General features: G+C 42.7%; 1 protein-coding gene and 1 long non-coding RNA gene across 3 annotated transcripts in view; one reads left to right on the top strand and one right to left on the bottom strand.

Annotated features, from left to right (window-relative positions):
- Positions 1–7,095, top strand: part of NTF3 (neurotrophin 3) — a 55,998-nt gene extending 48,903 nt beyond the window's left edge. For both annotated transcript variants that reach the window (XM_048301680.1, XM_048301679.1), the window contains one exon: positions 3,374–7,095. In XM_048301680.1, coding sequence (XP_048157637.1) covers positions 3,395–4,168 — 774 coding nt within the window. In that variant the 5' untranslated portion in view covers positions 3,374–3,394 and the 3' untranslated portion in view covers positions 4,169–7,095. The remainder of the gene's footprint in view (positions 1–3,373) is intronic.
- The window catches only part of LOC125325030, a 35,047-nt gene extending 16,892 nt beyond the window's left edge, over positions 1–18,155 (bottom strand). The window contains exon 1 of the long non-coding RNA XR_007203184.1: positions 17,874–18,155. This is a non-coding gene — a long non-coding RNA (uncharacterized LOC125325030). The remainder of the gene's footprint in view (positions 1–17,873) is intronic.
- Between the last annotated feature and the right edge of the window lie 394 nt (positions 18,156–18,549).

Below are 18,549 nucleotides of genomic sequence, written 5' to 3'. Positions count from 1 at the left end.
ATGTTTTACATGTTCCTCTCCTTTTTACGGATTTAACAACACGCACGCCAAATAAATTTCAAATTATCCGCAGTTCAGACAGGCACAACATTCCATTTTGGGCAAAGAGCCATTCATCAAATGCAATACTCCCCAGACCTGCAAACAAATATACTTTTAATGTGTCTTGTAACCAGATTTCAGCCAAGGCCATAAACCAGTTGCAGTTTCCCAAAAACATCCGATTCTCCTACCTAGAATAGTGCCTTAGATAGACACACTCTGAGGTTCTGGACTTTATGGAGAGCCTGAGAATTTTTGGTCATGGACTGGAACTTCTGAACAGCACTTACGAACTTCCTAGGTTGGAGGAACTCCCTGAAAACTGTAATCTCACCAAGCCTTTGTGTTTTCACTCTAAGTTTTGCACCCAGAAAAATATAAAGATTTGTTCTGAAACCTTTTTACTTTTGCAGCAAATAATTTGTGAAGCATAAATCAAACTACAGCTTGAAATTCAAAGTTAACATCTTTCCCACCAAATCCATAAGACATTTCACATGAAGTTCAGGAAAATACTTCTCATCATTTTTCCCATTAATGGGGTTCCTCCACAGAGAAGAAAAATAGCTCATTTTAGCTGCTCCAACTCTCAGGTCCCCAGCCCTTCCTTTTTGCATGCAGCACGACATTAGAGCCTGCAGGAACTCCAGCCTTACTTTTCCCACCTCATCACCTGCTCCAACTTGTGTATTTTGCTAGTGCCACTTAGTTTTGAGACTGAGCAGAGCAGTGATTGCATGCAGCTGCATGTTGGCATGAATAATGCTTCTGGCTTTTGAACTGAGCCTTGTCAGAGCTTTGCTCACCATCCTGTGGGCTCATGTGTTACCCCGTGTGTGGATTCCGGGTGCTGCAAGAAATCTGCTCAATGACATCTGTTTAATAATATTTTTACTGTTTTTAAAAGCAAATCCTATGCTGAGGGAAGGCAAAATTGCACGGCAATTTTTTATCCAGAAGGGTCTGGGCTCTGAGATCCATCTACATTAAGTTAGTATTTATTTAGGTATGACAGTAATTGTATGGTAACTGAACATCTTCGATTTTTTTCCCCCCCAAAAGCAAAACATTGCTGCAAGCAACAGTCTAGATTTAGGTGAACTCATACTGTGACAAACTGAGAATGGAGAAAACACATTTCTTGTCCATAAAAGGACAGCTCACACATCCACAGAGGGTAGCTCTAATTTTGCTGCAGTTCCAAACTATGAAGTGGGGACTCAATCTTGCAAAAAGGAGTTTTGTTTAGAGTGGATAGAAGGTTGTATGGTAAAAGATTTTTTCTTCTTTTTTTCCTTTGCCTTCTTAAACAGAAAATGGTGATTTTTTTTTTTAAGTGGAAAATTTTCTGTTCAGGAGGTCTGATATTTCCACTGTTTCTCCTGGGAAAAACACAGAGTACTCACAGTGTCGAAGGAGGGGATCCTTCCCCTCATCTCAGCACTGGTGAAGCACATCTTGAGTGCTGTGTCCAGTTCTGGGCTCCTTAGTACAGGAGCGAATCCATGAAAATTATTAAGGATTGGGGTAACTGTGCTAGGAGGAGAAGCTGAGAGAGCTGGTACTGTTCATGCTGCAGAAGAGAAGTCCCAGGGGGATTTTACTGAAGTGTAGAAATACCTCACAGTAGGGAGTAATAAAGATGGAGCCAGGCTCTACTCAGAGTTGTCCATGAAAGGACAAGAGGCAATGGGAACAAACTGAGGTTTGGGAAATACTGCTGGTACATGAATTTTTTATTCTTTTTTAAGTTTAAAGGTGGTCAAACACCAGCACAGGTTGTCTAGAGGGTTGTGGAGTCTCCATCCATGGAGATATTCTAAACCTGAGTAGGCAGAGCTCTGCAAGCTGCCCTGGCTGATTCTGCTGTGAGCAGTGAGATTGGCCTAGATGATGTCCTAAGGATCCTTCCAACTCCATCTGTCCCACAGTCTGTGACTCTGTGCCTTTATCCCAGAGTGCTAGAGGTCTCTGACACGTGCTGGATGTGTTTGCAGAGCAGGAAAATCAAATCCAAGGCTTCCCTGAGTCACTTGAAGCAGTACTACAGTCAGGGTTTATCACAGACTATGAGGGTGCTCTAAGATGAGTTTTGTATTTTCTCCCTCAATCCTCTACTTGTGCAGCAAGTTTATAAACAGGTGTGCTCTGAAGTGAATGGTCTGCTTTCATCACTTAGTGTTTTACACTGATAATTGATTTCATTTAAATATAAATGCAAATACCAAACGTATAGGTGTCCAAATACACAAGGAGAAGAAACACCTCCCTGGACAGTTGCTCATGGCTCTCAGCTACACAAACAAAATGACAGAAAGGCTTAAAAAGAAGTGACAAATGAGATTTCTAGAAGATGGACAGGAGGCAGAATTAGAAAGAGACCACAGGAGTCCACATAGAGCAGTACATGGCAAAGTACGAAGAAGCAGCACACTTTTAGGAATGGTTTTCAAAATACTATCTTTGAACAAGGTTTTTCCATTTTAGGGGGTGGTGAGGAGAGAGATGTCCTCAATCTATCCTTGAATATTTCTAATTGGTGTCAGTTTTGTTTCACCTTGTATAAATGTAACGAAGTAACTTCTTTAAAAACCACCAAAAAAACAGTCCCCAATCCTGAAAACAACCCCTACAACATGGTCTGGGGGTCCATCTGCATTCCCCCACATGTATCATAGAGGCCTAATCACCACTCTCTGACCTGACTGCATCATTTTCCTTCCAGAGCTCTTTCCCTCACAAGAGAGAGAAAGAGAACAAAAGCACTCTTGAAACACTAGATTTATTTCCTTCTTATGGTAACATTAAACACAAGACATTTGATAAATAAGAATTTGATGGATCTGAGAGATCTCAGCACACAAAACCTGACAACATTTAGCAACGTCAGAACTTTTTCATCTTACACCGTGATACAGTTTTCTACTCTGCATGATCCTGCAATTTTGAAACTAAACTTCTCTGTGGAATGAACTCTGTGGAAGTAACTTGGCCTCTCTCTGCTGCCAAGCCCTGGCCAGACTATACCAAGAACTACCTACCTCTGCAGAGAAATAGCTTAACTGATATATATACCACTATGCATGGAAAGAGGAAAGGCAAGGCCTAAAATATAGGTGAAATATTGAAAAAAAATTCAGAAGAGAGTTGCACTCATTAAGTATAACAAATAGTATCTGCAAAGAAACACACAGCCTGTGTTTCTATATCTCTATATATGTATCTTTAAAGACACAGATGTTACTAAAAAGAATCCCAATTTTTATGTTTACAGCCTCTAGCAAACCTCCCTCTTGGATTGTTTTAACGTTGACTTTCTTCTTCTTTGCAGATCTTACAGGTGAACAAGGTGATGTCCATCTTGTTTTATGTGATATTTCTCGCTTACCTTCGTGGCATCCAGTCTTCCAACATGGATCAAAGGAGCTTGCCAGAAGATTCGATAAATTCTCTTATTATTAAACTCATTCAGGCAGACATTTTAAAAAACAAGCTTTCTAAGCAGATGGTAGACATTAAGGAAAACTATCAAAACACGGTGCAGAAAACAGACACTCAGCAAGACATGGACGGAGAGGAAAATGTGAAATCAGACTTCCAGCCAGTTATCTCAGTGGATACAGATCTCTTAAGGCAGCAGAGACGCTACAACTCGCCCCGAGTCCTCCTGAGTGACAACACGCCTCTGGAGCCGCCGCCACTGTACCTCATGGAGGATTACATCGGGAATTCCGTGGTGGTGAACAGAACCTCCCGGCGGAAGAGGTACGCGGAGCACAAGGGCCACCGGGGGGAATACTCCGTTTGTGACAGTGAAAGTTTGTGGGTCACGGACAAATCCTCTGCCATCGACATTAGGGGACACCAGGTGACTGTTCTGGGAGAAATTAAAACAGGCAACTCTCCGGTTAAGCAATACTTTTACGAAACGAGGTGTAAAGAGGCCAAGCCTGTAAAAAACGGCTGCCGTGGCATTGATGACAAGCACTGGAACTCCCAATGCAAGACATCCCAAACTTATGTCAGAGCACTGACTTCAGAAAACAACAAACTGGTGGGCTGGAGGTGGATAAGGATAGACACCTCCTGCGTGTGCGCCTTGTCCAGGAAAATAGGAAGAACATAGATCTGCATCTCTTTGCTATATAAATTATTACTTTAAATTATATGATATGCATGTAGCATATAAATGTTTATATTGTTTTATATATATTATAAGTTGACCTTATTTATTAAACTTCAGCAAATCTACAGTATATAAGCTTTCTCTCTCAATAAACAAGAGCAAAGGGTGTGTGCCTCTGCTGTGGCCAACTCCGGGGGTTTTTTTTAAGACTATGTTTGTGACACTGCTTGTCGGCAGCATACCGTAACCTTCCTGTAAAATCTGTGTAAAATCAGTATTTTTCATTCAGTATTGTCAAACCAGTGACTGTCATTTAGTAAACTTGTTAAAAATCAGTTCAATGCCAAGAGTTGTGTACATATTTATATTCCCTGCTCTATATGTTCATATTTAATTAGATCCACAGCATTGACTCCTCACCACCAAAAAGAAAAATGGACCAAAATACGTGTTGTAGCCTGCAGACGATGTCAAATTTACAGGCATCAGGTAGCCCTAAAATAAAGTTTCTGTGTATTATGCCAGCTCTGCCGGTGAAATGACCATTTTCCCTCTGTTAGCATTTCAGAATGGCTGCTAGTAATCCAGGATCATCCTTTTGTGTTTTGGAAGCACATTTGTTTTGCAACTGTTTCTAATGCTGCCAGTGCATCACTGAAAAAATATGAAAAAAATCTGAAATATTTGTAGCCAAGAACTTACTGAAGCCAAGAACTAATGATCTAAAATGATCATTAATATAATACATAAAAGATGGTTTGTTGTGATCAGCCTCTTCCTCCTCACACAAATCAATTATCTTCTGCTTGCATTGTTGGATCATTCCTCTCTGTCTGAGTTTTTAAATTAGAAACAAAGCTGGTGGTGTCTTAACCTTAAAAGAGCCCTTGGCTTTCAAATTGTAGTAAAGAAAGATACAACATCCTGGTGTGGATATCAAAGCCACATGCCCATATGAAGGCTTCCTTCTCCTCAGCAATCCATTCTCCATCTTTCCCAGGGGGAAAAATGTGTTGAACTGCTCGAGAAATCTGGTACCTTTCACAGGAACATGAAATGAATGGTGGCTAAAATCCATGAAGTCAGTAGTTATCCTGAAGTTCCTCAATTAAGCTGATGAGTTGTTGCTTAGGACAGACAAATGTGCTAGCATGTATTTACCTCAAACTCTTCTTTGGATTGTCATGTAGCTCCACTGGGGACAGGAATAAAGACACTACTTGAAGAGATGGCCCATTACACATTAGCTGTGCAATGCCCTGGATGGGATCCCACTCCCATGAAGTAAATGAGAGTTCATGGCTAGGAACAGAATTCAGATTGGGCTGCAGATTATCTGTGTCCAGAGAGACCCAACCCACAGCCAGGGCTGGAAAGTACCAGCTATTTGAAAAGTTTTACTCTCAGTTATTTTCTGAGGGTTTTACAGCTACAGCTTTCACTGCCTTAGCGTGTTCAGCATCACGAATGAAAATGAGATCAGAGCCTCAAACACAAGGTTGCAGGATACCTTTGCTTGTAGAGCTTTCACTCCTGGAAAACCAGTTTCAAACATGCAACAGTCCATGAAAGACAGCAAGCTGTGAGGTCTCCCCTAATCCCTTACAGAGAGTGCTGCACAGCATAAAATCACCAGGGAGCGGGACAGCTTGCCTTGAGGCCAAGCTCTGGAATAGCTGTGTCTTGGAAAGCCAGGTTGGAGCTCGTGGGTATTTTCTTCAGAGGAGGCCAGAAGCAAAGCTTTTGAGAATCATCTCAACTTTCAGCATGAGGCCAGGGTATTTACCTCACAGGAAATATCATCACCTCGCAGCACTAAATCCTAACTTTGCTTTGAGCAATAGCAACTTCAGAGGTTCAATACCAAGGCAGTCATTAAAACGAGAGGATGTAATGTAACAAGGAACCCGGTATCTGATAGATCTGATTAGAATATTTCTCATTTCTTGGCAAACATTTAAAAAAAACCCAACCCCACAGAGATTTTACTTCTTTTCCTGGTAGGAAAGTTTAAGTTTTAACTAATCTTTTTGGCTTGGGGGAATAAGCATATTTTTCAGAGTTCTGTCCTGCTGGATTTTTTTTTTGTAAATTAAAAGCTTGGTTTTACACCCTGACTTTCCAAATAAAGATCATTTGCAGATGCTGGGATCAACTGAGAGCTGATATTGTCATGGATCACTAACTTTAGAGATCTCCTTTTTTCAGTGTGCCACATAGGTCGATCTCCATGTGAGAAGAGGAGGTAAGAAGACCAATTTAGCTTGGTGGAATCCCATTAATCAGAAACTACCTTGTTCCTGCAGTGTGGATGTCACTTTTGTTTACATCACTGTAAATCCAGAAAAAATCTACTGAACACAGGGAAGAAAATGTAGCTTTATAACAATGTTAACAACATCGGAGTTGATTCTAATGCCTTTATTTCTGCTCACTGAAAATCAAGGGAGATTCATTCTTTAAAGGTTCAAAGAAAGCTATTTGTCATTTTCCACTGTAAATCCAGTAACAGGAACTGGTCTTTGACTCTTGACTTTAACAAGTATTTTACAAGCAGCCAGCAAAAATGTCTCAGACTAAATATGCCTGTCATCTGAAACACATGAGATGAGAACGGAGCATGGTGTGTACGGTTATTAGAACGGCTGCCTCTTTCCCACCCCAGGAAAACAATGAGCGGAAGTGTTACCCCCTGGATCTGATCCAGCTTCCACTAAAGTCAATGGGAAAAAAAATCTCACCTTCTCCAGTGGAAGCTGGATCAGGCCCCAAGCAAAGAAAAACCTGCAGATGTCGACCAGAGAGCAAAGCAATCCCACACATCAGTAACGCGTTCCTGTAAATCCTGTGTACGCATAAGATGCTGTATAATTTTGTAACAAGTTTGTAAACAAAGCCTGTAATAAATTTGTTAAGGTCTAATTTTCTTTTCACTGTAGCTGGGGATGGTTTTATTGTCAACTTTGGTCATGGCACAATGGATTTAAAATTCCTATCTGACTTCTATTTGGTTCATGTTAAATAATTAAGCAAAATATTCAGCTCTCAACGCCAGTTTAATTTAAGCATTCTAAAAATCACTTCCATTAGGCAGCTCAGATGCTCTGTCAATATTGTTTTGCCAATAGATCATTATAAACACACATTTTATTTAGATTTTCTCCCAAATGATTGAACGCTATTCTGAAATTGCCTGTCTGTGTCAAACTGTATTTTCTCCGCTTTTCTCCCCTAGTTTTTTCCAGTCCATTTAGTAACAGCAAGAAATGCTCCACCGAGGTTTTGGGAAACCATCTGCATTTATTTTATCACCTTTGAACATGTGTTCAGGAATGAAGTCTGTGCAGAGAGTTTACTGCTACCAAGAGATTTGTGCGGCTGCACCAGGAAGAAACTTTGACTGGACTTTACAGAGTGTGTGCTCAAAACCAGTCTGCTCATACTCTGTTATTTCAATTCTTTAGCAACCCGAGGCTTTTGCATTGTGTATCTGCAGACAATACCAAACAGGAAACGAGCCTGATTGGGAGTTTCAAAATTAAAAATTTCATGATAACGACCTGCTATTTCTGACCTCTCGGCGAATGTGTTTGCACAGTGAAGTCAAGCACAGGAACATTCATTTCATTTAATAGAAACATTGTGGCAAAAGCAATGGGATTCTGTGTTCTCCATGCTTGGTAAGCGTGTGTAATTCATCATGGATGTGGGGCAGGGGGAGGAGGAAGAGGAGGAGGATAGGATAATAAGCACTACAGCTTGTGAGAAGTAAAAGGCTGTGCTCTGGCTTGGAGCATTTTAAAGTGTGGAGGGGTTTGTTCTCTGAAATGCTTTGTCTGTATTTTGTTACAGCAGATGGCAGAATGACGAAGCAAGCACAGATGTGGTGTAAAAAACCCAAGCAATACGAGGATAACAAAAAACTTTCCCGGGAAAGTCGGCCACTCGCTACCACTGTGGGTCCCTGCGGTCCTGGGCAGGTGATTGCAGAGCTCAGCCATGACATCCCTACTTTAATGATTTAACTAATCTCTGTGGGGAAAAGAAAAAAAGGAGTATTTCTTTTCCTGAAGCTCATTACATTCATGAGCTGGATAATTTTCTTTCTTTTCTTTTTTTTTTTTTTTTATCCCTTTGAGTTGTTTTTTTGATTGCTTGCTTTTGGTAATCTCTAGTTGCTTTGGCACCTCTGATGAACAACAAGCGGTAATGCTTTGCATGAACGTCCCCAAATATAGATTTCTCCTCTGTTTTAGGGCTGAGCTTTGAAGCCAGCGGCACCTGAAAGCCATACTTTAGCCACGGAACTGGCCTTTTGATGTCTTGACCTCATGTTTCCTGACATTTTGATCACAGGGTCCTATTTTGGAGCTCTTACCCACACAATTAGGTGAGATCATGACCAGGCTGATTGAGAAGTGGCTGTATACACAACAGCCAAGGAGCAAAGAGAGAGCGAGGCAGTCCTGTGCTGTCTTTGCATCCACCTTCACACATCTGCTCTGATTTCAGTCTTGAGTTGCATGATCAAGGGTTGGTGACCAAGGGTTGCTTTCTGCATGTCCAAGGGTTCAGATGCCCAGGATATCCTCGAATGGTTTGGGTTGGGAATGACCTTAAAGATTATCTCATTCCAACCCCCCTGCCATGGGCAGGGACACCTTCCCCCAGATCAGGTTGCTCAGAGCCACATTCAACCTGTCCTTGAGCACTTCCAGGGATGATCTTTGGCAGGAGGACAATTTCTCAGCTCACAGAAACACGCCTTGTGTGAATCTGGGTATAACTTCTGTAAAAGGTTGCTGTGGTTGCAGTGTTGACGCTCTCCAAAATACAGCACATTGTCACTCTTCACCTGTGTCACAGAGAGCAGACAGAATCATTGATAGACCAGCTAATTCATCCAGGAGAGGCTGTTAAGGAGGCAGGTAGCACAGTCCTTTCCTCTAAGCAAAAATATTCCTGTGGAGGGTGTGAGGAAAGCAAAGGAAGTGCTGAAAAATACAGGGAGTCGGAGCTGTTGGGTGGCAAACATCATGCAGAGATTTCGCAAAGTGAGGGAGAATTCACCTGTTCAACTGTAACATCAGATGAAAGGCTCTTCGCTGCCATGATAAGGGTTAAATAAATGCCATCAGATCATCTGTAGCAGTAATTCAAAAGCAAAATGAACCTCTATTAATTGGGGTTAATCCCCCTGTGTTGATGAGGAATTAACCACGCTCACTGAGCACAAATGATGAAGCTTTGCTCTCAATTACCCTCTGCAGCCCCTGTTTTCAGCACTCAGGGCTATGAAGCTGTTAAGTGAGGGCAAAATTTGGCTCAGATGGTACTAAACCCAAACTGAATGCACGAGGGGAAGCCCAAGTTGGAGGCATTATTCACCACAAAAAACAAGCCAAGCTTTTAACATGAGTTCATAAAAATTGCTCATTACTTTGTCTAGTTCCAGGGATTTAAGTTTTAAAATAAGTTTTGAACTGTCTGGTATGACCAGTACACATATATTTAGCAGCAATTTACAAAAGAAAAAACCCTGTAAATGGAAGTATGTGGCAAAATACTGTGTCTAGCACTGCAAATAACCTCTGTCGATTTTTATTTATGTTCTCAGTGTCTCAGAGAGGAATTTTAATATAAATCTTGGTTTTGCTTTACACACCATATTTTGTAAAGTAACCACCTCAACTTAGTGCTTGTAGAGGTTTGTGGTGTGCAGTCTTTGTGGATAATGAAGCAGAAACGTGGCTCTAAAGCTGCTGAGCAATGTGAGAGCTATAAGTCCCACACTTGTACAGCAGAGAGTGAAAACAAACATGTGAAAATGACAGAATCAGCTTCTCAGGCTCAGAGATTAAATATGTTTTAAAATATCAAATGACAGCTTTTGTCAAGTTATTACAAATATCTCAAGTCAGATTTGTATGTGACACAGCCGACTGCTCACACGGAGCATAATTTTTGTAATCTTTGTTATTGCACAAATCTACTCAGTGTGATTCCCATTAAATCCAGAAAACAGAAATTTACTCATTTCCACGCTGCTGACAGAGCATTCAGAATAACCCCAATAGATGAGCCAAATCTCAGGTCCGAGCATGATTCCTGAATTTATGTCCTAAGGATAAAACTACTAGGAAGGAATTTTTTTCTGCAGAGAGTGAGAGCTCAGCTGCCACAGTCACAGTGTCTATGCCATGCTATCACATGTTTGAAGACTTTAGGAGGTAGAATCTGCTCAGCTGGAGAGCTGATGGCAAGAAAAAGTGGGAGATGGATGGGCAGTAATTATTACATTGCCTCCTGGAAGGCTAGATCCCTCAAACACAGAAAATGCAGCCAACAGGATCCTCCTGATCTCAGGATCTGACTCAGAGGCACTTATTCCCTAGGTCAATAATCTTGGATTCCTGAGACTTGGCGTCAGGACATGGTACTTGTCCTAGGCCAGGGTAAAGGTGAAAAAAAAACCTTCTCCCACCATAATCAGATAACAGCAATTATGCAAAAGGGAGTTCTCATGGGAACAGTTTTGTCTCAGACTCCCATGGCTTTTTTAATTTTTTTTTTTCCGCAGAAATGGAAGATACGGGTTTCTGAGAAAGGGCCTGCTGCCTGTAATTTTCTCAGAGGGATATGAGGGCGCTGGAGAATAGAACTTAGAGGAAATTCTCATTGAGTAGAGTTTTTCAGTGACCTATTTTCCCTGCTACAAAATTATGTGGTGAAGTTTCCTGTTTCAGGGAGAATTTGCATGTGAGTGACAATGAAAAGCACCTCAGTACTGAGACTGGATTGAGGAGAGGAGCTCAGAAATCCCTGTGGCTCCTTCCTCTCTTTTTCTAAATGCCAGGGAGACTTGAGGGTGTCAGTGGCAGAAAAAGGGAGAGCAGTGACAGAATAGCTGCGGAATGCACTTCCCTATTCACAACAGCCAGGCAAAGGCAGCACAAGGACACCTCCATCATCCCAGAGGCTGATCCTGGGATGGCCCTTCATCTCCCTCCACGGGATCTCAAACAGAAGGATCCAAAGTGCCATTTCAGAAACCAAATTTAAGAAATATCAAGGCAATGCTGCAATGGTCTGGACCTCGTTCACACAAAATGAAAGGCAAAATCTGCTGGGATTTTTTTAGCAGTATTTGCTCTTGAACAGTTTATTTGCATCCAAAATGTACAGGAAAAAATGATGTGAATAGTGGAAAGTGTCTAAGTCACACATACAATTAATAAATACTGAGCTTTGTTCTGATCTCATGCAGGTTTAATGTCTGACTTCAGTGGGATTAGTCCCAGTTTTTACTGATACAATAAAGCTTGGAATTACATCTGTGACATTTGAAAGCAGGTGGTGGGCTCTGTACGAGCTCAGACTCTCAATTTCTGCGTGCGAAGTAGCTGCTGCCTGTGTAGCTCCGTGATGAATGCCGATGGAATTATTTAATGTGCTAAATTATAGGGTATACCTACACTTCCATGCTTTAAATTACGTCTGCCCTGCACGGAGGGATATTGTTGACAGATCTCAGTCTGATTCAATGCAGCTCACCAGGCAAACCCCAGGGCCACCAAGGAAACAGTCTTCCCTGAGAACCACGATGCCGAGAATTTAAAATCAACTCTGATTCTTGCTTCAGATGGAACTTCAGTGGCCTGGTTTTGTTTGAAGAAGTGATGAGAAGTCAAAGTTAGATGTGCAGGTACTGGCATTCAGAATTAAATTCTGAAATCCATAACTATTGCCAGTACAAGAAAACTGGGAGATGAAGGTAGCATGTGCACAGTACAGGCTCAGTGAAGGTGCTCTCGGGCAGAAACAAAACTGCTTTAGGCAACAGCAGTTTATTTGGAGCAAAGACAAAGATCCCAGACCTGCTGAAAAGTGGTGCCCAAGTGAGTTTCTTTTTAATTCACCAATTAAAACTTCATGGTTTGGGCTTTCCCAGGCATTTTTCAGTAGTTATCCTTGAGCATAACTAGCATGATAACTTTTACTACATTAGAAACATTCCAGAACTACAACCTGAAATAAACTGAAATGATTGCTCCTGGTTAAGCATCACATCCTGAGTTTTGAAGCCTTTACCAGCCTTCAATAATGCCTCAGTTTGCAAATACAGCTTGACTTCATGGCTAGGAAAATTTCCTTGAGATTTTTCTCTTCATCCGCTTTTCCATAAAATCTTCATAAATACCAGAGATTTTACAGTGTCTAAACATAATCTGAAGTGTCCACTTCTGTCAGCCCTGAGGTCATCCATTCTTCCATGAAGTGTTTACTGAATATTCCATTGCCCCAAGCAATGACTTGCTCAGTGGGAACAGTGCAGGCTCCATGAGCAAAGAGCTACAGCTCAAGAGGTGTAAATATAGAAAATAACACAAAAGCTGATATCAAGAAATTCACTGGAAAGCCAGAACTGCAGCTTAAACAAAAATACAACTTTAGGAGAGAAAAGCAGAAAATGAGGGAAAACAATATCCAAAAGTTTGTAAACTTAGGGGGGAAATCAGCTAACCTTTGATAATAGCAGTAATTGGGGTTTTTTTCCCCTCACAGGGTTCATCCCCCTCTGCCTTGCAAAATCCATTCCTTTCCCAACAAAGTGAAATACAATAGCTTGAGCTGAAATTCTGCTGTCAGGGTGATTTTAATTCTTAAATCATTTGGTGGATCTCTGCTAATGGTGTCTGTAGGTGTGGTTTATAGATCCATTCTCAAAAGCAACCCAAAAAAACCCCAAAACCGCAATCAGGATTTACTGAGAGCCAGTTCCATAGTTCAGTCTACACTGAAGTGGATTTAATTCACTCTAACTCCTTGCACAAGTCTTGATCCAAAATAGCCCTTAAGTTCATGTCCAATTATAAAGGGAAAAGAGCTGTCAAGAAGTTGGTAAGATTAACCTGACACTTAAAGCTGAGCACATGTTCAAATGTTTTTAGGGATCAGGGTAATAATAGGGTTCATTAGTGATTTTATTCCTGGAACTTATAGTTGTTCACTAAAAAAAATCCCAAATGGAACAATAAGATGATCGAGCCTCTTAGTTCCCATCCTATAAATTTTGCTTTAAAATCCCAGGATAAAAGAAGTACAAAAGATAATCTGCAATCATTTAAGAGTTGATCCAAAGACCATGGAAGTTTGCAAAAAGCTTCAAAAAATTTCTAGTGGGTCTTGAGTTATGTGCTTGATAATTGAACCATGGTCAATAAAATGCCATGGATTTATAGGGTGATGAAGAGAACACACCAAATAAAACTGATCATTCATTGTTTTTAGAAATCAAAGCACAAAATTAGCAGTAAAGCGTTTGGCAGCACTTCACAAATTCTTCCTTGAAAAAGTCATTCAGCTGGACTTGAATGCAACTGCCTGCCCAGGGTGCTGGGGAAAGGGCAGTCAGTTACATGTGGAGATAACTGGAAATTCCAGGGGGAAAGGTCACTCTGTGGATAACTGTGGGAACAGCTTTAGACCTGGGGTGAAGATATCGTGGCCACCTCAGTGATTGAGGTGACCACCCCAATGTCTGAAGGCAAATTGGACATTTCCCTTCAAATGAGGGGTTTGACAGCAGCACTTCCTAAAAGGTGCTGAGGCAGCAGAGAATCTTTAAGGTAGTGATGTGAGATTACTTTCTCCTTTCCTTGTACCTCTTTTTCCAATAGCTGCTTAAAGGCTGCTATAACTGCAGGTGAATATTTTAGTGACATGTCCAAAGAAACTATTTATCTGAATTTATCCCTCCTACCATCCATATACCCCATCCAAGACTTGAGCAAGTTGCTACAATAAAGTCCTAAGCTTTTCCAAGTCCTTGCTAGACGGCTTCAAAATTTATGGAAGACTTAGAGCAAACGCACAGACTTAAATGCTGTTTAATGTCGTCCTCGATGTCAGGATAGGTGAGCATCCTTCACTGCAGAGATCCAGAGGTGTTAAAAGAAAAGAACCAATATCTGTCACTGCAGCTGGCAAACTGCAGTCAGGACAGCACTAACACTTGCTTTCACATCTCTCTTCCCTCCCAGTTAATTTCTTGTTCTGTCCTTATTAGTTCTCCAGATGAACTTATTAGTCTGTCACTCAAATGTGAGGGACTCTAAAGAAAAGGTGGCAAAAACCAGACTCTGAGATTAATGTTTCGGCCAGCTGGATACAGCTTGTATGCTGCAGGCAGGGCACCCCTGTCTTTGGGAGTGATGAATTCCATCAGACTTAAAAAGAAGGACAGAATGAGGACTTTGACTTGTTTTCTGTCAGCATAACAACCTTATCTGCAGACCACTTTCTTTGTCTCCTGGTCCACCATTCACTCATAGGCTAAAAGTAGGAACCATCTATGAGGAGAAAGGGGGTTGGGCTGAGTGAGAGGGATTTTTGGGACTGTCAGAGTGAAGTGCCCAGAAAACATGAATCTAGCCCTTAATGGAATTAGTTTTCCCTTAAAATAATAAAAAAAGAATTGCTCATCACAGGTAAATATACATTTATATAGTTATTGATTTCCATTTTACTCCATGGGAGTTTTACTATTTTTTTATGGACTCTGCAATTCCAGAAGCCTCCCATGGGCTGGAAGACTTGTACCTAGTATGGTACCTACACATCCTAGCATTTCAAATTCAGATGTCCTGTCAAGGGGAAGTCCCAGGTGCTTGCAGCACACGTGTGAACTCTGAAAATGAAGTTAAAGCTGTCAACACTGACCGAAAATGAAAGGGTTCACAGGACAGAGATGGAAATCCCAGGGCAAACAGCCTCAAATGAGGGAGGGGAGAGAGCGAGGAGGGGGGAAGAGACAACTTCTTTGGATATTTGGCAGTGGGGACAAAATGCCAATCCTCAAATGTGCAGTTTACAATAGAGATGACAAATTGGGTGCAAGACAATGACCCATTCCTGGGCTGGGCAGGGGACAGGATAAACCAGCTCTGGAAGACTGACTAAGGTTAAGCGTTAGTTGGGGCCGAGGAGCTGAAGGCCACCCACGCAGATCAAGTGGGAAAGCGCTAATGGGAAAGACATTTTGGGAGTTAAAAATATAACCAGTTCCTTAATCTGGGAACACAGAGCTGTAAAATAACAGCTGGACAGCAAGGCAGAACAAAGTTCTCTTCAATGGTTGAGTGAAAGGTGGTTGAATGGAAAGACAGCGTCTGCTTGATCAGAACAGGCCCTCAGCCAGGGAGGCTACGTGTGGAGAAAGGCAGGGTCACATTCCTCTGAGATGGCAGCACAGCTCTGTCGCACAGGCCAGGGCAGCAGTCTTCAAAGTCGCAATGAAATATTAGACGTTTTAAAAGGATTTCCCACTATATTGATGTTGTTCCCATAACACAAGCCAAGGAGTAGGAAGGCAGCACATCAAAACACGTTTGCATGCACTTGGAAACAGGCGTTTCTTCTGCACCAGACAATGCCTTCTACTGCCTATAAAGGCAACATTTGGGCTGCGAGTCCAAAATCTTCCTACGGCAGGCACCTGCACCAAAAGCATGAGGCTGAGAAAGCAGCCTCCATTGCTGATGGGGTTTGAAACGATTCACAAAACCCAGGGGCATGTCAGATCCTGCAGGGATGAGCACTCCCATTCTGCCCCAGTGTCCAGCTGAACCACTTCCACTGCTCCAAGAAGAAAACCCACCCACCGTGGGCCCACCATTTAAGATTGCTGTGACTGTCCATGAGCCAGCAGTGCCCCGGGGGCCAAGAAGGTCAGTGGTGTCCTGGGGTGCATTGGGAAGATCATTGCCAGCAGGTCAGGGAGGGATCCTGCCCCTCTGCCCAGCCCTGGGAGGCACAGCTGCAGTGCTGTGTCCAGTCCTGGGCTCCTCAGGACAGGAGGGACAGGGAGCTCCTGGAGCGGGGCCAGCAGAGGCTGAGGAGATGATTTAGGGCCTGGAGCATCCCTGACAGGGAAAGGCTGAGGGAGCTGGGGCTGTCCAGCCTGGAGAGGAGCCCCAGCTGAGAGGGGCCCTCAGCCCTGGGTGTCCCTGTGTGCAGGGAGGGCTCCGAGCAGGGCCCAGGCTCTGCTCCGGGGGGCCCAGCCATGGCACCAGAGGAACGGGCAGGGACTGATGCCCAGGAAATTCCACCTGGACAGGAGGCAGAACTTCTTCCCTGGGCAGTGGCTGAGCCCTGAACAGAGACCAGAGAGGGTGTGGAGTCTCCTCACTGGGGATATTCCAGACCCCTCTGGACACAATCCTGTGCTGTGTGCTCTGGGATGGTCCTGCTGGAGCAGGGAGGTGGGACCAGATGAGCCACTGTGGTCCCTTCCAGCCTGACCCATCCTGGGATTCCGGGACTGTGTTTGAGTAGTGGCTGACCCAGGGCAGAGCACAGACTGAACTGTGCTGCAGTTCAGGATTGCAGAGCTCTCGTGCACGTCAGTTCAGAAGCACAACTCACACAAGGCAGTCAAGATGTCACTACAGCTGTTGCAAGGGGCTAAATATTCATCTGTCAGCAGCACCTTTGCTTGAGAGTGATCTCTGCAAACACTCAAACCACCACAGAAGAATCACAGGTCACAAGATCCAGGCTCAGGAGCTGAAAACACTCTCAGTACTTCCCAAGCACCACATTTTGTAGCAGCACAGGACACAGGCACTGATTCTGTCTGCATCCCTGCACTCTACTTTCTGCCAGCTCAGCATTCCTCACTATTGCAGTGTTTAGATTTTTTTTTCAGACTGTGGTACATGAAAAATGCAGAACAGGGACAACTTCTGCAGTTTCCTGCCTTACAGTTTTAACAGCTCTTCCTAAATCCCCTGCAAAGCCTGGAAGAAGCACAAAGCAGAAAAAGACTGTCATCTCGCAGTGTAACAACTGACTGCTTCATGACGCAATAGCCACTACTCACATTTTTCCCTGGGATAAGCTGTTGGCATTCCGGAAGAAAAGGGTAGATTCCTGAGCTTACTTATGAATTTCCTGCAGGCTAACTACATTCACAGAAAAAGACTGTGTAGATCCCCTGCTGTTACTTTAATTTGTAGGCAAGCCTGTCAGCTCTTTCAATTAAAAGTTTTGGTTTGTGATGGAAATCAGGCTTCCAAATTTACTTCCTTTTCTTGCAAATACTATTCTTTATTATTCCAAAGTTATTATTCCAGTATCCTCATTATCACAGTATTATTCCATATTACCCTTCAGGAACTAGTTTTAAACCATTCAGTGGCATCCAGATTTTTAGCTGACATAATATGGGATGTATCAAGGGTGGCAACATTCACTGCTGCTGTTTAGGGACTCAGTGCATGACAGAGGTCTGAAAATTGACATCTGTTTGACACATCTCATTTCCTTGAGCTACTGTACCTCTTATTACCTTCAGCTGCTACCTCTGCCTTGTATTTTCAAATCCAAGACTACTGCAAAATGAACTTTATTTACGCAATAAACAGGGCAACTGTGTGGCACCTGTTTTAAGCATTTACAACTGACAGTGAAACTGCCTCAACTAGAGAGAAAAATAGAAATATTCCTTCAGATTGCAAGAGAAGGAGCCTTCAGGAGTCTGCTTAATCAGTGTAATCTGGCAAAGTGCTGCATCCTGGAACAGACCCTGCTCTTCAGTACTAGAGAACAGAGACAATTTTTCAAAGCTGTGAACATTCATACCACAAACGATGTGTTACAGCATTTTCGCCATGATCAAACACAAAAGAAAAGCCAGACTTACCTCTGTGTGAGCCTTTTTGGATCATCACACGTGAGCTGCAGAGGTGGAAGAAGAGACATGTGGAAAAGCAGGACAGGTACTAACCAGAACAGGCACCCAGCAGTCAGCATTTGCAAAATGGCTACAGGAAGACTGGAGCAGTTCAGCTCTGCAAGACTTAAAGGGACAGATTTCCACAAGCACGCTGGGGCAAAAGCCTCTGGAAGAGCACAATTCCCTACTGGGAGAAGGCAGGCCCTGCTCCTGGAAATATTGAAGCATGTCCTTAACTCTAAGCATGTGAGAACTGCTGTGGACTTCAGTCTGTGCAGCCGTGCACAAGCCTGCAGGACTTGATTTCCTGAGGTGCACAGAGTTACCCAGGGAGGGGATGCTCCTGCAGAGTGCTTGTGACAGCTCCATCACAGAACGAGCGAGGTACCATCACTGGTGAGTTAGTCTGACCACTGAAGCATACATTCTACAAGCCCAGAAAGGAAAGAAAAGAATCAAAATGTGCCCTAAAAAAATCTCAAATTGTTGCAAGAAACATTGCTCATGTATTCACTCTGATATTTCTATTTTGTTTGTTCAGCATAATACCCACAATAGGTGCCCATCTAAATGAAACAATTCCAAAGCACTTTGGACTGCTCAAAACAAGCAAAAATAACCCAAAGTATGGATTTACAGCTCC

This window comes from Corvus hawaiiensis, chromosome 4, assembly GCF_020740725.1.
Source record: "Corvus hawaiiensis isolate bCorHaw1 chromosome 4, bCorHaw1.pri.cur, whole genome shotgun sequence".
Classification (NCBI taxonomy): Eukaryota; Metazoa; Chordata; class Aves; order Passeriformes; family Corvidae; genus Corvus; species Corvus hawaiiensis.
The sequence above is the reverse complement of the archived record's forward strand: the minus strand, read 5'-3'. Positions and strand labels throughout refer to the sequence as shown.